The 23,623-nt window shown below is 36.1% G+C and overlaps 1 protein-coding gene across 8 annotated transcripts in view; it reads right to left on the bottom strand.

Annotated features, from left to right (window-relative positions):
- LOC106871658 (uncharacterized) overlaps positions 1–23,623 on the bottom strand; it is a 312,970-nt gene that overhangs the window by 43,643 nt on the left and 245,704 nt on the right. For all 8 annotated transcript variants that reach the window (XM_089351062.1, XM_089351064.1, XM_089351066.1 and 5 more), the window contains one exon: positions 8,838–8,894. In XM_089351062.1, coding sequence (XP_089207188.1) covers positions 8,838–8,894 — 57 coding nt within the window. The remainder of the gene's footprint in view (positions 1–8,837; positions 8,895–23,623) is intronic.

Below are 23,623 nucleotides of genomic sequence, written 5' to 3'. Positions count from 1 at the left end.
AGGAAATACCGCTAAGCATTTCACCCGGAATGCTAACGTTTCTGCCAGCTCGCCGCCTAAAAGAAAAGCTATATATACATACACACACACACACACACACACACACACACACACACATACATACATACATACATACATACATACATATATATATATATATATATATATATATATATATATATATATATATATATATATATATATATATATATATATATATATATATATGAAATAAGAAAAAAGGAAAACCTTTGTTGCAGTGCACCTAATTAGTGCTCAATATGAGCAAAATATAACAAAAATCAAAGTGGATGACAGATTTTCGTAGGTCAAGTTCTGTTATCATTGGAATACAGAATACATAAAAAATTTATCACGATATTAGGTTTCAACCGCTCTAATATTACAATCCAAAGAAAAGCAGTATTACAAAACCTTACGATCGTTTCGAGAAATGCGTTTGTATTGGGTGAATTTTCCAGCTGATGCAAATAGTCAGATTTCTCTCATCAGAAGTATAATTAAAATTGAGAAAGCTTAAAACATCTCCTACTTACAGAACTTGAAGTCATATCGAGTAATGATAAATATTTTTTTTTTAATGTTATAATTTTTTTTTTTAAATTCGCAAAGATGTAGAATTGAAGAGGAAAAAGTTATGAAGTAAAGCATTTGTGCGAATGAAAATCAAATTTAAAATTTTTGTAAAAATAAAATAAAATAAAATGAGGACTCAAGTTTCGGGTTAAACCTGGTTAACTATATAAGACAGTTGGATTGCTGATAATTAAAGATAGTAAATAATTAAAGTAAGGTGAATCCATATACGCAGAATGTTAGTGGGAACAGTCTAAAAATTCACATATTTGTGATTTACAATTTACAATGATCGTTAAATTACAACTTATATATAGAAGGTTTATAGTTTTTTTTTTTAATATTATAATATTTTTTTAAAAGTATAAGATTACTCGATATGACTTCAAGTTCTGTAAGTAGGAGATATTTTAATCTTTCTCAATTTTTCAACTATTTTAATCGATTCATTTGTACCTCTGATGAAAGAAATGCGACTATTTGTATCGGCTGGAAAACTCACCCAATACAAACGCATTCCTCGAAACGATCGTAAGGCTGTGTATTACTGCTTTTCTTTGGAGTGTAATATTGGAGCGCTTGAAACCTAACATCTCGATGAATTTTTAATGTAATCTGTATTCCAATGAAAATCTATCATCCAATTAGATTTTTGTTATATATATATATATACATATATATATATATATATATATATATGAGGATAGAAATTGATATTAATCAATTAAAACCAGTGGTCTAGCATATTAAAAAAATCCGAAGATTAAAATTATATTACATACAAAAATAAGAGGAATGACCAGCAAATGTGGATTCCTAAATGCTAGAAATAGATGCCGAATCATCTAACCACGAAAAAAAAATTTTTTTTTCGTGGTTAGATGATTTTCTACTGAGAACATATTTTTTTCGTGGTTAGATGATTCGGCATCTATTTCTAGCATTTAGGAATCCACATTTGCTGGTCATTCCTCTTATTTTTGTATGTAATATATATATATATATATATATATATATATATATATATATATACAAATATATACATGTATGTATATAAAGACAATGATGCCATTAAACAAATATAACTGCTTGGGTTAGATAAACAAAATATATACACATGTATACATGTAAATAGAAAGAAAACATAGGCTGAAAATGTTCAGTCGATGAACATTCAAGTATGAATATATAGATATTTATATATCATGTACATGTGCGTGTATGTGTGTGTGTGTGTGTGTGTGTGTGTGTGTGTGTGTGTGTGTGTGTGTGTGTGTGTGTGTGTGTGTGTGTGTGTGTGTGTGTGTACATGCATGCATATATATTATACTAGCAGAAAGACCGCCGTTCTAGCGGTTTTCTGTTAGCTCTTTGATAATGTTTTCACATTTGATTCCAAGTTCTAATAATTTATATATTTTACATCAAATTATTTCTTTGTATAATTGTGCTCACTTGCTTAGTAAATATTGCTTTCATTATTTTATCAGTCATAATTTTTCTTTTTTAAACAAACATCACGGTAGTCCAACAACAGAGTGGGAGGCAATTTGTCAAGTTTTACCTTCCTCTCAAAGCAATATAGAGATTTCAATTCAGCAGCCCATCTGTAAGCTTTGCAGTGCATGTGAGAGAGAGAGTGGAGGAGAGAGAACATTGCAAACAATGAATGAAATAAGCATGAAATTAAAAATTGTATAAATAAAAGGGCATTACTACAGATGTATATGCCCCCGAATTTGTTGCCTCATAACATCCAGAAAAATGGAGACATCTTAACAAGATTTTCTACAACTACTGCTTAGATGTTGTGGCTTCAGATTATACAGGGATTTATGGGAAAGAATTGTTCCGAAGGGGTGGAGAAAGGAGTTTCGGAAAATTCGAACGATCTGACTTTTCCCCTCATAACTTTCAGGAAGATGGGTGTCTTTTAATGAAAATTTATACAAATCCCTTTCAAACGGTATAGATTATGATTACAAAGAAATTTGTGGGGAAAAATTTTTCAGGGATTTTCCCCATTTCTTTTAAACCACATCCTTCTAAATGATGAGGTTAATGGTACGGGCATCTTTGTATGAAAAAAGTTTTGCAAACTCTTTTTTCTTATACACACACACACACCCTCCCTCAATTTTTTTTTGCACTTCAAAACCATGGGAAGAGCATTTTCGGAAAAAAAATATTTAAAAATTGTTCATACTTTTCGAGAAAAAAGCGATTTAAGGGCGATTTGGCTGTTGTTTCTAGCATATCCAAAAGACAACCCTCTCGCATGTATTGATGTTTTTCAATATTTTCCCCCATCGATACATTTATATGCTATAAAAAAGAAAATTTGAAACAATGCATTTTTTGCAATCCCATTCCCTGCCTCCGATTGTTTCTATTTAGAAATTAAAATATTGGAGAGCCTGAGAATATCATTACTGGCATTTATCCACAGTGATTTAAGAACATTGCGGAGATGTACTTGCATAGCAAGTGACTTGATCTGAGATCGTATACTAAAACAAAAACAATTGCAGCGTGAAAGATGTTTGTAAACCATTCAAGAACACACAAAAATCATTAGTTTCACTTACTTCAGCATTAAAATTTCATTTGTGTCAAAATATTTTCGTCGCTCTGAAACCACGACTTGTTCGCTGACAAAACTTCACAAAAGTGATGCAGCGCGAAGTTTAGTCAATGAACAGCACACACACACACACACACACACACACACACACATTCGTTGCCTTTCATTTGTGTGTATCTATGTGTGTGCGCGAGTGTGTATTAGTGAGTGTGTGTGTGTGTGTCACTGTTGAAGTCGCTCGTGCAACTTGTTTGTGCATATATTGGTTTAGTGGTACAGAGTGTTTGGAAACTGTGAATAAGGTGCAACTTTCGATTAATTGTCGGTAACTTTTTTTCCTCGTCTTCTAATAGTAATTACCCAACTTTTTAGGCTCTTCTCACAGCTATCTCGCGTTCAAAAATTATACGGGTATTTAAAAAAAATTTCATTCAAGAAATAATGTTTTCACATTACATATACATTAATAGAATAAACTGTCGGTTTTCCAAATAGCGAATTAAAACTCAAAAGATAAAGTGAGAGACTTTGTAAATGAAAATGGAATACTCCGCAGTGAATGCAATGAATATTTAAATTTGCGAGAAATTGGAGTTTTAAAAATTCAATAAATTTGAGAAATTGAAATTATATGAAATTTCTTAGAAAATGAATATATAAAATTGTTTCCAGATGGTCAACCCTTTAATAATTGCTTTCTTTTAGTATTTTTAGTAATTGTTACATACCTTATTAATAAACAGCTTTCTCCATTATAGACATCATACACACCCTCAAAGACCTTGGCCTCAAAATCACCATAAAAACAAACCTCACTGTGGTGAACTTCTTGGATGTCACGCTTTTACATACATGTGTGTGTGTGTGTGTGTGTGTGTGTGTGTGTGTGTGTGTGTGTGTGTGTGTGTGTGTGTGTGTCTAACGTCATAGATTAGAAAATAACCATTGGTTTCATATCTAGCGTGAACTAGACATTTCTTCAGTTTTTCTAAACGATAACTGTTCTCTGCAAAAAATGTTTCTTTAAACATAAGAACGCCGGTGATAGTTCAAGGAATATTCCTCTTAAAAAATTATGGCCGGGCGAGTTGTCTTCCTTCACTTGGTAGCTAGGTTTTCCAATTTTGAAATAAAAATTTCCGAAAATGTGGACAACTCCCCACGTCTTCCGTCCTGGTGTTCAGGTAGTCTCCTGGCTCATGTGAGTTCATGAGGATAATATATCTTTCTGCCATACACAATTTACACAGTCTTGTTCCATTGCGATAGGGTCCACAAGTTTCCAGTAATTTCCACCTGATGTTAAAGTGTACATGATCGTCCTTTAAGCGCCATACGTATGCTGCGAGTGTTGTTGAGTTGCGTCTCTCCGGGACTCTGAAAGAAGATCTGTGGTTGTTTAGACGAATTTTAAATTTGGATTCCCAAGATACTACATAAATTTTAGTGTGTGTCCCTGTGATGGCATTGATGTTACTGATAGTTGTGCTGCTACACTGTAACCGTTACATCGGCCGTCCACTGGGCATCCATTTCAATCCTTTATGAACAATTTGCCTCTGTCCGTAGTTTAGGAGTGCTAAGTAGTTTTTTTATTAACATTGGGTGCACAACTGAAAGAGATTCTTAAATTATGTCTGTTAAAGATCTTTCTATATTTGTGTAATCGCGTGAAATGTTTATCAACCAACCCAAGAAAAATCTTACCTACGCATGTCCGGACGTTTAGGAAGAAGGGAAGAGCTAACCATAAGGTCTTGCGGTGGCGTTTCCTTTTATGGTTACTCAATCTAGGTACATATGCTATATTCTCTTTGACCGCTAGCGCCTCATTGTAAGCGGGAGCCGCTGCATCGAAAATATCTTTATTTGAAGATAAGATCGAGATCCGCTTACTGATACCTTTTATTAGGTTTTTGAACACTATGGGTGGGTGGCAGGAGGCTGTATTAACGTACGATAACCTATCATTCGGTTTACGGTATGTTCTATAGGTGCCACTAACTAGATCAAGCGTGACATCCAAGAAGTTCACCATGGTGAAGTTAGTCTCTGTGGTGATTTTAAGGCCAAGGTCGTTGAGGGTGTGTATGATGTCTTTTCTAAGCCTATTTAAAGTATGGCCGTTAGCGCCTCTGGAGAAAGCTAAGGCATCATCTCTATATAAGCCGAAGTGGACAAAGGGGAATTTATTTCCTAGGGTGTCCAGAATGTAAAACCCTATAAGGTCGCAAATATCAGCGACGCAGAATGAGCCTTTAGAGTCAGTTCGTTTGACCCAGGTTGAATCTTTGTTGAATAGTAGCGTTTTCCTAGCGTGCATAATTATTTATGATGCTAATGATGTTGCTAGTAGCCGTATTGCTGGAGTATCGTAACTGACTCATTACCCCTGGTTATTGATGTAAAAATTTAGTATATGTATATATGTATATATTGTGCGTGTGCTCATGAACAAAAGGATTTTCCTCATATGCGAGAAACAATCTGCAAATCAAGCATGCCGTCGCCGCCTAAACCCACCTACACAAATATCCTAATCCCACCTACGCAAATATCAGCGCTGTCGTATGCCCCAATCGCGACGCAGAATGAGCCTTCAGGGTCAGTTCGTTTGACCCAGGTTGAATCTTTGTTGAATAGTAGCGTTTTCCTAGCGTACATAATTATATCTATTTCTCTATCACTTATGTCAGTAATTCGTCTAGCATATACTATCGCCCTATCAAGTAGCATTTTCGATATCGATGGGTAAAAGTCTACTATATCGAATTGTATGAACTTAGCTCTAAAGGTATTTCGTTTGGTTTCAATTGTGTTACGCCATAAAGAGAAATTAGATACCATCCTTATGTCCTTATTAACCCTTTTTAGGATGTTTTTTTCTCACCAGTCTGATTTCAGACTTGGCAGGGTTAATCGGGTGGCATTTAGGGCTGGAAGAGAAGTTCGGTTTATGATACTTGATAGTTATAAAGGCATTACGTTTAGCTAGTATTTCTACTCTGTCGGCAATGTCCAGGACGGTGGCTATTTGTTTTGCCTCATTATTGATGTTATCATAGGTATGTGGTGCGGCCCATCTATATTTTTGTGTGATGTTGTTCTCTAAGAGCCTGTTGTAGTGTGAAAGGTGGATGAAGATATACGGAACTTAAGGTTTGGTATAATGCCCAGCAGGTCTGCTTCGAAAGTTTTGAGTTCTTTGATCTTGGGTGGGAATTTTCTAGACCTGATGCTAAAGTGGTCTTTGTCCGAGTGTGGTGCTGCCTGGTCGACGAAAAAAGCTTTCCACCTCATGCGTCTTATAATATCAATAATTTTTTGAAGTAGCATTCTTTTGTATAGTTCATTTAATGGTGTAGGAATATTTTTAAAGGAATATCCAATGTGTAAATCCATTAATGTGGAGAATATTACAGATAATTCGGGATTATGTAGAAGCGTCCAACCGGCGGTGGAGTTGTGAGGTACAGACCTGGCAGCGGTCTGTTATCATACCCTTTGTGACCAGGGAGCGAAGAATCTTCGTTACAATATCATAAATCAGGAGAAGAGCATACCCTATAAAATATAGAGCAGTTGTTTATTTTTGTATGTGTAACGTAATAGTTTAGAAAATAACCATTGGTTTCACATCTAGACAGTCCTTCAGTTTTTCTAAACGATAACTGCTCTCTGCAAAAAATGTTTCTTTAAACAAAAGAACGCCGGTGATAGTTCAAGAAATATTCCTCTTAAAAAATTATGGCCGGGCGAGTTGTCTTCCTTCACTTGATAGCTAGGTTTTCCAATTTTGAAATGAAAATTTCCGAAAATGTGGACAACTCCCCACGTCTTCCGTCCTGGTGTTCAGTTAGCCTCCTGGCTCATGTGAGTTCATGAGGATAATATATCTTTCTGCCATACATAATTTACACAGTCTTGTTCCATTGCGATAGGGTCCACAAGTTTCCAGTAATTTCTACCTGATGTTAAAGGGTGCATGATCGTCCTTTACGTATGCTGCGAGTGTTGTTGAGTTGCGTCTCTCCGGGACCCTGAAAGAAGATCTGTGGTTGTTTAGACGAATTTTAGGTTTTCCCCAAGATACTACATAAATTTTAGTATGTGTCCCTGTGATGGCATTGATGTGACTGATATTTGTGCTGCTTCTGTTTGTATGTACGGGTGAGTGAGAATGTACGTGTCTGTGTAGTCTCTCGGGACTTACATATTAATGGCAATAAAGTAATTAAATTTTCATTTATTTTCCCTCGTTAGAGATTAAACCCTATTTTTAGTTGTGTTATGTTTATGTTGACGTCTGTTTATTAATTGTTTGTTTGTTCATATTTTACCCCCCTCCCGAAACCCTATTTTTCTATTGCTTACCCACTTCCTCTCAGTACTTCTTTCGAATACATTCATTTCACTAGTTGTATCATATAACCAAGAAAATTAAACCACACCTCTTTACTAATAAGTCCTCATTTTTTAATTTCAAAAACCTTACACTCTGAACTCCTTATATATACATCGTTATTAATATTTAGCTTCTATATATTAGTCCTGGATACACCATGGCTGCAATAAGAATGATAGGACGATCGCGGTTGAAGTAACACTGACTTACATAGAAGCTAAATATTTAGCTTCTATGTAAGTCAGAGGAGCTTCAGCCGCGATCGTCCTATCATTCATATTCCAGCCGTGGTGTACCCAGGACTAATATATTTAATGTTTCGTTTCGTATTCAAGTCATCAGAGTGTGGTTCCCAATTCAAGTAGGTTGATCAACCACGTAAAGAATTAAGCGAACCAACGATTAATTGTATTCCATACGTGACATCACGCCATTTCTCAAATATAGTGCATTTAAGACCAAATTAACCACTGTCCCCTTTCTTTGTTAAAACAAAAACACGTAAAACGATTATGAAGATTTACATAATTAATTAGTGAAAGAATAGTTACATATAATTAGTCACATTTATATCGTAGGAAGTGGGAAGAGCAGAATTGATTAGCATTATGGATTTTTTTTCTTTTACAACTTGGGCCTGTACTACTTTGTACTCACAGTCGGTTGCAGAACTACCATCACTCACTACCTTACACTGCATCTAATAATGACACAAGACTACCATAGCCCTCTTATATAATTTGTATCTTGTCTTATATAAGCTGTATCTACAAACATATTTGTATATTATACTAGACACAGCATATCGTAAAACGATGAGAAGGTTAGATCTTCTGGAATAAGGCTCAGCTGGGTCTTACCAGCAACTTCAACCTATTTACTACACGCCCTCTAATCTCTCAACACACAATCAGAACTTTCACACACTTGACGAATGCTACTCCTAACACATTTGGGAGTCGAAAAATAACTCTAACCAATACTGTTTCCTAAATACGGTGTTTTCTCTGTAAATTTACTTCAATTCTGAGTAGTTTGAGGGCCTAAAGATATACATGTACTCCACTTCAGAATAAAATTCATACATTTGGCACTATATAGTTGTTACACATACAGTCGATCATAAAACGTCATAATTTGCAACCCATAATCTACTGATATGCTGTGCCTTCGCACTATCTCTTCGGTTGTTACTACAAGAAAGCATAGTGGTGGATAATTATGGTTAAAACAGATCTAGAATCAACTCACGCTGTTTTCTCCCGTTTGCTCTTTGTCGTCAAAATGTTCCTTCCCTCTTAACAGCCTCTGAAATGAAAAAAAAATGCATTATAGTAGTAGTAGTAGTAGTAGTAGTAGTAGTAGTAGTAGTAGTAGTAGTAGTAGTAGTAGTAGTAGTAGTAGTAGTCATGAATGGATGAAAAGTAGAGCCGACGACAAACTCTCGTAGAATTTAGTTAAGTACCTTTATATCGGAAGTTAACCGTCAAAATGTATAAAGTAGGGCAGGTACAGTCAGTGATGATTCTAAAAATATGAAAGGATACAGAAATATTATGTAGTTCCTCGAAAGATCGACAGTTATAAACACCTCCTCAAGGACTTTGAGGACGCAGACAGGAAAGCAGAGCATTATCCAATCGAAGTTGGATGTAGAGAATTCATTAGACACAGTGTGGGGCAATGGTTATTGTCGCAAGGCCTAACTCATCGTAAAGCAAATATCATCATGAGTGATATCCAGATTACAGTGGAGAAGGCAAACCACTAGATTTGGTTAAAAGAGACGATGTACAATGACTAGCAGAATATTGAGTGAAATTTAGAAAGCAACTGATCTAGCAAGCGGGACCTCAACTCAGTAGCGGGAGACAGCACACAATAATGCCGTCGAGGAAGGCTCCGAAACGGCGTACATTCTCCTGATGATCCTTTAAGCCTCACTATACACAGGGAAATATCAGTGAGAATATCAAAAATTATTGAGTGAGAGAGAAACATTTTCCATCAAAGTGACACTGGGATACAAATATACGAAGCCCAATATACCCATCACGACCACCAGTCTGATAAGGGTACACCAGATACATGTATCACAACTATATGTATACGACATGCTGATCCCATATCAAGATAAACAGCACATGACTTGCAGACGGAACCCTGTTAGAATTTTCTTCAGGTCGAGTAGTCCATCCCGCTCAAATGGTCCCTGAATAAAGTTTGTTTAAGAATATTGAACGATACACCCATGTTTCCAGAGGTCAATTATTGAAACTCTGAAGAATTCCTCTCAACACATGGCTATGATGTTCCTCCACTACTTCTGCTCGTGATCAAGGATGCACATATCGTCAACCACTAAGGAACATACTCACGTGGTTAAGGTCATGCAACTGACAAGCAAATCTGTGGTATTGAGCAGAATATTTGCTGTAGCCCATCTTTTATACCAAGACAAAACATGTACGTGATAACACTTCCAATTAGTTAAGATCAAAAACCCTGAGTGCCACTGCCTGGTATTGCATCATTATCACTGCTGCTGCTGCTACTACTACTACTACTACTACTACTACTACTACTACTACTACTACTACTACTACTACTACTACTACTATCATCATCATAAAATGCATACACTGTAAATCCAACAACACAGGCATGTTTAAAGGTTGTTACGACTATCACATTGTAATTGTTATATTCCACTACCTGGAAAATATCGCACCACTTCCAAAGTATATCTGAAAATTGAGACTGTGTTAAATAAGTTTCACTCATTTATAAGTCATTTCCCAGTCCTGCAACGTCTACTATATTTCTAAATTCTATATCAATCACCATTATATCCCAATGTTAATTTTTTAAGAATAATAATAAAACGAAATAATTTCTGTGTCAGTAGATGTCCAAATTCTTCTACAAGAATTTACATGACAGATAACAGCAAATTTTAGTAATATATGTACACAACTTACAATGCTTGTAGCGCTTATACATTTATCATTCAGCCATATATTTTATTGTTGCTTAAAACCCATTAATGTATGAAGTGGGTTGAATGACCAATCTAAATAAACTGCGGTCCAACATGATATTTCCTGTTGATGAAGTCAACTACACGAGGGAGTTGCTTTAAGAATATCGCGAAAGACCTGCTTGGAGGCTTAAACTTCCAAGTTGTTTTACAGGGCTTAGAAAAACTGAAAGACCACTGCAATAAGTGTGTGGATCTGAGAGGGGAATATGTGGTATAAGATCATAATTGAATGAATCTCTTGTGCTTTCTTTTACCCCAAACCAGGAACTTTTCAGCATTCCCTCGTAAATTTACACACACAAACATACACACACGCACACGCACACACACACACACTGTGTATATGCATTACTAATGTACAGAAAAACTGCGAAATATTGATATTTGTCGTTCTCGTTCACTTCCGATTTCATTTCGACTTTCAAGAATACTGTATTTTTTAAGACATTACGTCTTTAAAGGCATCTCTCCCAGACGTAGTATCGCAGTTACAACGTTAAACAACTTACATTTATTCAATATGTGATATTGTTAATGTTTACATTATTGAGCTGCTACTAACACAAAATTTGTATTTTATTCTACTTGTGCAGCGCTGTTTCACTTCAGCAAAAGGATTTCACGCACCATATTCGGCGATTCGGTTTCATTCCGGAAGAGACACATACATTAGTTATGTGATGTTTGGGCAGACAGACAGACAGACAGACAAACAGACAGACAGACAGATAGATAGATAGATAGATAGATAGATAGATATACTATGGAAATAATAAGGGTATAAAATTAAGAAAACTTTACATACAGGTGGCTAGCATGCGTAATAAAGCTAATAGACAACATATTTTTATATATAATAGTGTACAAGCAATTGAAGTTTTTATACACGAAAGAGGTGACCTATGACAGGACACCTTACATGCTAGAAAGGGCAGTCAAAACCACGAATAAAAGCAATTTGAAAGGGAATGAGAATAAAAAATGTTTTTCTAGTTGCCCTCAGACTCAAGTTTCTGTATTAATGAGCAAATAAATTAACTTGTCATCTGTACTTGATCAGTGAGGTCGCTAAAATTAATGCATATTTATGCAGCAAATATGTACCGAAAATACACATGTTGCATACTTATATATCATATTTCTAAATCCACCGCGCAAGCACAGTTACATTCGGCAGCAAATAATAATAAAATTTAAACTGCGTATCAGAAACTCGAGTTTGAGGGTAACTAGAAAAATATTTTTTATTCTCATTCCTTTTGAAATTGCTTTTATTCGTGATTGGGGCTTTGGCTGCCCTTTCTAGCATGTAAGGTGTCCTGTCAAACGTCACCTCTTTCGTGTATAAATACTTAAATTGTTTGTACACTATTATGTGTGTGTGTGTTTGTGTGTGTGTGTGTGTGTGTGTGTGTGTGTGTGTGTGTGTGTGTGTGTGTGTGTGTGTGTGTGTGTGTGTATACTTCCAGCACAATGCTATCGAACATTTTTTTGTACCAAACAATGAACCAAAATGCGTATGTGTTTACATATATACATATGTATATATATTTGACAGGAAGGACAACAAAAGAAAGAAAGAGACCTCGATATTATGCAAATAGAGGAATTTATCTGTAAAAATATGTGACACTTATTCAGTAGCCATGATAAAACTCCGAGTTTCGGATGCCAGGGTGGGAGCCCACGCCAACATCTCTTCAGTTATCCGGCCAATTGAAAATTCCTGTGAAAAATGACCGTTCAAAACAAAGGGAAATTACTATGTAGTGACACGGTCAAAACGCGTCTAAAACTGCGTATACTATCGCATGCACGCATATATCCATATACGCACGTACATATCTCTATATATGCATGCATATATCTACATACGCACGCATCCACGCGCACACTCACAAGCGCGCACATATAAAGTTCCTTGTACGTGTCTATAAGCGTACAGGAAAAAAAATTGGAGGGGAGAAAACAGAAAAATATATATGGAAAAATACAAAAACATTAACCCTATAATTATGTAAAAAACATAAAAATAATGTAAAAAAACATAAAAATTAATTATTTAACCCTATTAACTCTATATATATATATATGTATATGTATAACCCTATATATATATATATATATATATATATATATATATATATATATATATATATATGTATGTATGTGTTTATATATCATATATATGTATGTAAATAAGTACATGTATGTGAATAGATAGATAGATAGATAGATAGATAGATAGATAGATAGATAGATAGATAGATAGATAGATATATTTATATATGCGTATATGAATTTATCTCTATGCCCCCACACACGCACACGCACACATACATTGTCACATTTTCTGCACAAAAGTTTCACCAATAACATAATGCAAAAACATAAATATTCAAAAAGACATAAATCAAAACAGTAATAATAGAATGATAAGAATGTAAACTATGCTTAGGTAAGTTGGACACGTATATCAGTTCGAAATATCTGTTTTGCTGATGTGTGTGTGTGTGTGTGTGTGTGTGTGTGTGTGTGTGTGTGTGTGTGTGTGTGTGTGTGTGTGTGTGCGTGTGTGTGTGAAAGCGTCTGTGTGTCTGTGTGTGCGCGCGTGTGAGTGTGTGCGTACGTGCGTGCATGCATGCATACATACATATATGGATAGATACATATATATACACACACAGATACACATACACACTCTTACACATATATACAAATGTATGTATATATATATATATATATATATATATATATATATATATATAAACACACACACATACACACACACAGATATGCACACATTATTATGTGTGTGTGTCCAGTGCTATTCAACATAAAGCATATAATTTCTTTATTCAGACTATACCAATGAAAACACGAATAAATAAATATAAATAAAAAAGACGAAAAAAATCGAAGCATCCTCTCGTCTCTCTTCCATTTCCTCCATTTACTTCTGTCCCCTTGTGAATACTTATTGAATGCCATCAATGTATATCTACACTTTAGCAACCAAAGCAACTGGGGCGTGAACATCATTTTATAAATTGTGAAATTGTTTACAATAACGGCTGCTATATTGATGTCTGTATCACATCATAGCACACTGCACAGACTACACCACGCTACACCACGCTACACCACATGTTTCACTAACAAAAAGTCACACTAAACCAAACCACAACATGTTCTAAGTCACAGTGTACTGTAGTAAACTACAGGCTAAACTACACAGCAAAACACCACACGGCTCTACAACCCAAGCTAAGCAACACCAACTGAACTAAAATGGCGATGAATTACGAATCAAAGGGTACGTTTTATCGTAATTCCTGTTTCAGTTTGATCCACAAAAATCATCTAACTTGTATAAATCATTTTCAAAGGTCCATTTATTGCTGCTGCTGCTGTTGTTGTTGTTGTTGTTGTTGTTAGTGGTGGTGGTGGTGGTGGTGGTGGTGGTGGTGGTGGCGGTGGTGCTGCTGCTGCTGCTGCTGCTACTGCTGCAACTGTTGTTGTTTAGTCTCCAATTGACCTCGATTGATCAAAAACATTTAAGCCATGTCTCTCTCATTAATTCATATATGTACATATATATATCAGGTCATCCCATAAGTTCTGTCCGATTCTACCTTTTTAAAATTGAATGAAATTTAATAGTATTTTAGAATGCCTAATGGAATTAAAAATTATTTTTATGTATTTGTGTACATTTAAACTAATTACTATTTTACAGAATAATAGAATTAAAATTTCTTTGATTAAAACCCTTTCTAACATGAAAGTATCCAAAGAACATTTAAGGCACATAGTGCTTTATGAGTACAAAAAAGGAAACTCTGCAGCCGAAGTGACTCGAAACATACACTCAGTTTATGAGAAAGAATGCTTGAATGAAAGAATTTGCAGAAGATAGTTTGCAAAATTCAGAAGTGGAGATTTCAGCGTTGAAGATGAAAATCGAACAGGACGTCCAGTTGAGTTTGATGATAAGCTCCTTGAGGTATTACTTGAAGAAAATCCTGCATTATCAGTTGAATAATTGGAAATAAAGCTTAGTTCAAACCATACAACTGTTCATAGTCATCTTCAACAACTTGGAAAGGTTCCTAAACTTGGAAAATGGGTGCCTCATGAATTGTCCGAAAGCAACCCAAATCCCGAGTTGACATCTGCTCTTCTCTCCATTCTCGTGAACTCATTTCACCCTTTTTGGATAGACTTGTGACTGGTGACGAAAAATGGATCTTCTATCGAAATGTTAAACTCGTGGCTTGGTAAAAGGGGAAAAGCTCAACCACAACCGAGAAGGGAACTTTGTGGAAAAAAGGTTCTTCTCTCTATCTGGTAGGATTGAAAAGGAGTAATTCACTTTGAATTGTTACCACCTAATGCAACAATCAATGATCAAGCCTACTGTCAGCAATTAGAGCGTTTGAACCAAGCTTTGAAGAAAAAAGACCCGCTTTAGTGAATCGAAAAGGACAATGCGCGACCCCACACTGCAAAGATCACATCACAGAAAATCGAAAAGCTTGGCTGGGAAAAAATTTCTCATCCACCTTATACTCCCGACCTTGCTCCTTCAGACTACCATTTGTTTCGGAGTTTACAGAATCATTTGGGGGACATAACTTTCGCAAGCCAGAGGGAGGTCGAAACTGACAGTTCAGAGTTCTTCGCTTTGAAAACAAAAGAGTTTTACATTGATGGGATTAAAAAACTTGTAAATAGATGGAAGGAAGTCATAGATAATCAGGGAAAGTACATTAATGATTAAATTTCAATTAAATATAACATCTGGTCACTTTTTTCTTTATTCAAAATTCGGATAGAACTTATGGGATGACCTGATATATATCTATATATATATATATATATATATATATATATATATATATATATACACACACGCGCGCGCGTGTGCACATGCATTGTATCACTTCTCCCAGTGGTACGTGTCATTCGAGGTCTATTTGACTGTTTATTTCTGGTAATCTAAGCGACCACTTGCTTTGTAAAATAGTGAAAAGACAATTATAAGTTTAGGTGAGGAATCACAACGAGCATATTTTTATTTAGCGGCATATTTTTTCAAGAAAGAAAAGAAAGGCGAAAACACTAAAAGCATAAAACATCGAATTATCGAGAAACAAAAAAGGCTCCAGAACTACCTTGCCAAGGAAAGGAAGAAAGAGAAATAAAGTGGTGAGGGGATTAAGCACCGGAAGATAGGGAAGAATAGGTTACAGGTTGTTCAGCGCGCTTCACAGATATGATTACAAAGGTATTGCCGCTGGGAATGGTCAGCGACACTTGCTGCAGCAACCAACTCACCACACGGGGTTCTTTTTATTAAACGACTATGGAATAACAGTTGGAATAAATTTTTAAGTCCTTCTGTAAACCTCTAATTTGTTTTTAAAACATATTACATACAGATTCTGGTCTATTACTGGTGGTAAGAATGTAACCTTTTGTTACTCGTCGGACTTTGTAAGAAGGGCTCTAGTTCTCCGGCGATCTTTGTCTTAAGGAAAAAGACATAAAAATACCTACTGCATACGTACATATATGTATACATATACAAACACACACACACACACACACACACACACACACACACACACATACATACATAATATATATGTATATATATATATATATATATATATATATATATATATATATATATATATATATATATATGTATATAAGAGGTATTGGTGTCCAGAAGACCCAACGTGGCAGGTAATGCTATGTAACCGCTATGGAAGCACCGTAGTTAAACTCTCTGTTTGATAATGATACGAGTGAGGAGTCTAATGCGGGTCTTGTATGAGCATGTATTAAGTTAAATAAAATGAGACAACAAAGCCAAGGCTGTGTGGAATTTTCAGGGCATTTATAAAGAAAAATTTAGTCTTACATCTGTTTCTGAGATATTAAGAATATCCCTTCATCAGAGACGATGTGAGATGATCAAATAGATGGAAATATTAGAGTTCAATATGAGGAGTTATTTGAGAAAAGAAAGCAAATAAGGAGTATATAGGGAAATAAGAGAATGAATGTAGAAATAAAAATATAAGTGTGTAAAGATGTTATAGTTAAAACACAACTCTTCAATAGTACTAAATAAATATAACGAGGGTCTAGGTACATGCAACCACCGCTTTTTCCATACCTCCAGACATTACCGCAAATCTAAATGCAACCTAAATAACCATAGAGCATATACCTCGAACACCACTTAGGTAATCCCCAACAACCCTATTTGACTTTACATTAATTTTTTAACTCTCAAATCTTATTTTAATTCTTTAATACTACACATATGACCATGCATATGCGTACGTATACGGATGTATATGTATATATATATATATATATATATATATATATATATATATATATATATATATATATATATGCGTATATATATATGTATATATATGTATGTGTGTATGCGTGTGTGTGTGCATGCGCGCGTGTGTGTACGTGTTCATATATGCGCGTATATGTCCGCACGTGTATGCGTATATGCATGTATTTATGGGTATGCGTGTGTCTGTATAAATATATATGTATGTATGTATGTATGTATATGTATCTTTGAATATGCATGTGTATGCATGCGTATGTGTGTATATGTATGTACATGTATATATGTATGTGTGTGTGTGTGTGTGTCTCTCTCTTTCCTTTCCCGAGCGTCTAGTAACACAATCTGTATCACGTCCTCACCTTGTTGTTTTTTTTTGTTGTTGTTTTTTGTTTTTTTCCTTTTTTTCAACTTATATATATATATATGCATGCATGCATTTGTACGGGTTTAAATACACAACTACGCAGGCCTATATAATAATGCATATATACACACACATATGTGTACAGGTGAGCGTGCGTATATCGATATACACTTCTTTCTTTCTCTCTGATTCCTCTACTCACACTATCACATTAGCCAGTAGAATGAACACATAAGTTTATTTATAGAAACTGGACCATTCTTAGTATTCTTCCCTTCCAATTTGTGGCTTATTACTCATTTTAGACACCCCCCACCTATACCTTTTTCTGTATCCATCCCTTAATGCCATCCTAACATATAACCCCACATCACACACATCACACATATTCATTACTTACATTCTTATCTCTTCCTACCCCTCCTCTACTCCTCTCCCATTCCCCCTCATAATACCCTGACCGCCAACTAACACTCCTTTTTACACTTTTTTCACTTCCTTACAGTTTTTCATTTTCTCTTCCTCTTTCTTTCCTTCTTTTCTCACTTTTTCCTTTGACCTCTCTCTTCATTTTAGCATACATATCTCTTCTCCCTCTCTATCCAATTAATACTACCACTACATTTTCAAATTTTCATTCACACCTCAAGACCCCTTTGAATGAACAGCACATTGAATCTACGTTTCCACACTTTCTATTTGTGATGACAAAATATGAACTCCTATTGGAATTTACATACCACAAACAGGAAGCATTTCCACCACTTTCCTTAGATAATGGAACTGCAACTATAATATGCTTATACATTTTTATTTTTATTTCTACATTCATTCTCCCATTTCCCTATATACTCCTTATTTGCTTCCTTTTCCAAAATAACTCCTCATATTGAACGCTAATATTTCCCTCTATTTAATCATCTCATATCGTCTCTGATGAAGGGATGTCCCTAATATCCCAGAAACAGCTGTGAGACTAATTTTCTTTTTATAAATGCCCTGAAAATTCGACACAGCGTTGGTTTTGTTGTCTCATTTTATTTAACACACACACACACGCACACAAACACGCACACACACACATACATATATGTATCTTCTTTTATTTTTATTATTTTTTCTCGTTTCAGTCATTGGACTGTAGTCATGCTGGGGCACTGCCTTGAAGGGCTAAGACGAACAAATCTATCTCAGTAAGACAAACAAATCTATTCTAGCGCTCCTTTTTACCGAACTGCTAGTTTGCAGGAACATAACCAAACCAACACCAGTTGTCAAGTGGTGGTGGGGACAGACACAACAAAGGCACACACAAATCTAGACATGTGTGTGTGTGTGTGTGTGTGTGTGTGTGTGTGTGTGTGTGTGTGTGTGTGTGTGTTGCGTTTCTTTTAGTTTCCGACTACCAAATCCACTCACAAAGCTCGAGGTTAAACTAGAAGACATTCCCAAGGTGCTACGAGGTGCGACTGAACTGGAACTCTCTTATTTGAAAGCAAATTAGTGTTTGCTTTCATGTCAAATTACATATAAAAACAAAATATTAAACATTATGATAAGCAATTTTTAGAAAGAGCTTAACAGTGACTTTGGAATTTCGGTTTGCTCGTTATCTGGTGATGGCAACCAAGCAGATGTGTGCGCCCGTGTGTGTGTGTGTGTGTGTGTGTGTGTGTGTGTGTGTGTGTGTGTGTGCGTGTATGTGTAAATAGTGCCATATACAGCGTTTTTAGATAATCTTAATTGTAAATTATGCCTTTTATCAAGCATAATATATATATATATATATATATATATATATATATATTATGCTTCAAAAAAGGCATAATTTACAATTTACAATTTGTTCGTCTTATATATATATATATATATGTATATATATATATATATATATATATATAACGTCAAATATAGAGAGAAAGAAGCAGACAGACCTGATAGATGAACAGATAAGTAGAAAGATGCATTTTTATATCATTCATCTCATCTTTTACTTGTTTCAGTCATTAGATTGCAGTCATGGTGGGGCAGCGCCTTGAGGAATTCTTTTAAAGGCGGGTACTTATTCTATCGGTCTCTTTTGCCGAACTGCTAAGTAACGGGGACGTAAACACACCAACACCGGTTGTCAAGCGGTCGTGGGAGACAAATACAGATACAAAGATTCAAAAACACCCACCCACCCGCATATATATATATATATATACATATATACTGTATATATGTTTGTATGCATGTATGTATATATATATATATATATATATATATATATACCACAGGTTTCTTTCAGCTTCCATCTACCAAATCCACTCACAAGGCTTTGGTCATCCCGAGGCAATAGTAGAAAACACTTGCCCAAGGTGCCACGCAGTAGGACTGATCCCGGAACCATGTGGTTGGGAAGCAAGATTCTTACCACAGAGCCACGCCTGCGCCTCTGGAAAAAGGTTATTTATATTATGTATGTACGTATGTATTCTACGGGGTCTTTCTACAGTCTCCATCTATTAAAAGCCAGACCAGACACGGGATAGGTGTTGTGATACAGTGGAGGGGGGGGACAGGAGAATTGGGGATGGGTGCACCAGGTGTGTTTGGATGCACCTGGGTATTGACATAGAACAGGTGCACTCGCGATAGAATAAAGTTATGAGAAAATACATGCCTGTGAATAGGGGTTGTAGTGTGCTTTGACAGAAACACTTTATATTAATAAAGTCCATCTAATTATCGATATATGTCATAAGTACAGCTATAAACAGCTGGAACACTGTTCTGATAACAAGTAGTAATAAATTAGACCGACATTAAGAATCACTTACTAGAAACATTTAACCTTACATTTTCAATCGAAATAGTAAACCATCCTTTTAAACTGCAACATCATCATTATCATAAATAATACCAGCAGCCACCAGCATGCACTACCACCACCACCACCAGCGGCTGCTGAGATAAGCCTATACACTCCACCCACTCATCAGCACTATCCACGACAATCTCTCCTAATGGAAAACTTACCAAAGCTCGTTAGTTCCCATACGAAAACTGTTTCATACCCATTTGCTATCTGTGTGTCACAACTGTGTGGAAATGAATCCAGTAAGAGATAAAAGTGAATGAAGATGTTTGTATAATAATAATAATAATAATAATAATAATAATAATAATAATAATAATAATAATAATAATAATAGTAATAATAATAATAATAATAATAATAATAATAATAATAATAATAATAATAATAATAATAATGATAATATCAACAAGTGTTGCAACAAATAGAGAACAATTGGCTTTTGTAGGTTCATATAATAAATATGCCATCTCACTTTCTCTTCTCTTTCTCTCTCCTTATATGCACTCATACATATAATATACACACACACATACATACTTGTATACAATGTATATGTATATATTATGCACACATATCAACATGTGTATATGTGTGATACACGTGTGTATATGTATATTTATATACATACATACACACACACGCGTTACAGTGGAGGGCCTTGGGAGGAGAGTCAATGGGTTTCTGCGGAAATGGCTTGGAGTCCCTCGGTGCCTGAACAGCATGACTCAATATGGACAAAATAAACTCCTCATCAGTAGAGAAAAGAATTTGCGGTAATTCATGTTGGGGAAGTGTTGCAATATAGTGCAAGACTCTTGCAACCCAAAGTCTCCCAGATTGCTGTTGAGTACAGAACAAGACGAAATTAGTGAGCGGTGAAGAATGTCGCGACTGTAGATTTGTGACTAACACACAGAGCGTTCGTGGGTGTTGTATTTCGTGGAAACGCTGTCCATCTCACAATGATAAGCTACAAGAGGCTTTTCCTGAATGATATACCTGGCTAAGATGGGATAAAGTGATGGAATCAAAAGTCTCGTGGTCTGAAATTTATGGAGTTGAGTCTCAGTGGATAATATTCCTAGTTCAGGCATTTTACGATGTCCTACCGATCCAATTTGTCCTGCTATGCTAAGTCAGAGTCACCAGTTTGTTCGAGGAGGGGAACCCTGGAGCACACCTTCAGTGCACTTTTTGCCGGTGTGTGTAAGCACGCATATGTAGCGGCGGGGGTGATACTATGTCTGGTGCATGAAAGCGGCGTGGAAAAGGCACAGAGAGAGATAGAAGTAAAGGGAAGAGATGTATAATAATGTGATGGGTTAGAAGAAAACCTAGGTTAGAGGAATTGAAGAGAATTCAAACCAAAAGGAATATGAGTTTGGAAAGAGAAAATGAGCTCTTGTTCCCTCTGAAGGCGAGTGATGGTGGATTCTGGGTCGGTAGCCACGATGAAGACCGAGAAATGTTAGATAGAATGATCGACAGAGTGAAAATACCGAGAGAAGGCAATCAGTTGCTAATTCGGATATTTCTGAGGTGCTCCGCGAATGTTAAGCAAGTCGGTGGGTGGTTTGTCCGATATAAGTAAAATTGCAGAGGGATCGTTGATGCTCATATATTAGACTATTAGAGATGTATTGGAGGGAATTCCGAATGAGGAAGGTGCGGTTTTGGGGACCGGTCTTAGTCAAAAACGATAGAGCAGGTGTGGAAGTGGATACGGGAACAAGAAAGCGATTTTGGACGAGGAGATTGCGAACGTTGTAGGCATGTTTAAAGGAAGAAATGGGTGTAAGAGAGAAGCTTGTAGGCGGAGAGAAAGGCTGATGATAGTGTGTTATAGGGACAAGATGACAGAGGGTTAGGTCAGAAGAAGGGGAAGCAGTGAGTAGCTCTCCAGACGCTGGGTGTAAGCGCTGAGAAGCAATCAACGGCACGGGTGTTTACCCCACCAAGGAGAGAGAAGTAGCGCCTAAAATGTTGTCAATATAACGGCTGCACAGTCCTGATGAACTGAGAGAATATTTGGAAATGAAGGTAGCCAACAAATAAGCTGGCTTTTGGGTCTTATACTCATTCCCTACACCACTTGCTAGAAAATCACCAGGAGGAACAATTAAGCGTGAACAAAAGTTCAACCAGACAAAGGAGAGTGGAAGTACTAGAACGGAAGAGGGCGCTTAAGTTGAGGAAGTGTTTAATAGTATGGAGTCTCTCGTCATGAGAGATAACGGTGTAGAGAGTTGGTGCCCATGGTTAAAATGAGGCAAGAGGGGCCAAGGGAAAAAGAGAAGTTATAAACACGAGGCATAAAGTTGTTGTGCATGTGAAAAGGGAGAGCAGCAACCAGTAAAGAGAAGAGGATATCAAGGTAGGTGGAGATGGGTTTAGTGATACAAGTATAAACGGAGATGATCAGATGACCTGAGTTTTCGGGTTTATGGATCATGGATCTTGGGCGAAGAAACTCTCTCATGTGTGTGTGTGTGTGTGTGTGTGTGTGTGTGTGTGTGTAAGTGCGTGCGTGTGGAGTGGAGATGAGTCTATCCATGTTGAGTCGCATGGTTTACTGGTTAGTGTTGGACTTACGATCATGAGGTCATAAGTTTAATTCCTAGACGGTGGGGTGAGTTGTGCCCTTGAGCTAGGGGCTTCACTTTACCTACTCAGCAGAGTACCATCTCACTGTCACAGCAGTCATTTCTCCAACCAGCTGTCATGTCTTCGACATTCCGCTGAAATATCGAAGATATGTCAGCTGGAACAAGAACTGCAAAGGTACCTATTCGCGACTATATAGACATCTAAAGCATTAATGAAAATATGACACATGCTACCAGGTCATACTCACTGGTGAGTGACAGCTATGGTTTATCTATGCGTGTATGTGTGTGTGGGCGTGTGTATGTACGTGCATGTGTATACATACACACAGTTTCATATATATACATGTGTGTGTGTGTGAGCGTGTGTGCGTGTGTATGTGTGTGTGTGTGTGTGTTTGTGTGTGTGTGTGTGTGTGTGTGTGTGTGTGTGTGTGTGCAAAGCGAAATATAAAGTTTCAATAAATTTTGATATAAATATACTTCCAAATACTAAATTTTTATTCCAGATGCCTGGAAAAAAAAATTCGTATTTTAGCGGAAGTTCATGCTATAGTTTTGCTGGTTAGGATGGTCACAGAGTATGGATTCACAGTAAAACACTGGAAAATATGATTTGAAATTATTTACTTATAACATCTTGTTACAGTAGCAATCACACAATGATTATGTAAGATCAACCTTACACAATATTCAACAAATGTCATCTCGTGAGAAGTTGGTATGAGAAATTAACAAACATGTTCAGTATCACTAAATATTCATAGTAC

Source organism: Octopus bimaculoides, chromosome 4 (genome assembly GCF_046866305.1).
Source record: "Octopus bimaculoides isolate indiv1 chromosome 4, ASM4686630v1, whole genome shotgun sequence".
Classification (NCBI taxonomy): Eukaryota; Metazoa; Mollusca; class Cephalopoda; order Octopoda; family Octopodidae; genus Octopus; species Octopus bimaculoides.
The sequence above is the reverse complement of the archived record's forward strand: the minus strand, read 5'-3'. Positions and strand labels throughout refer to the sequence as shown.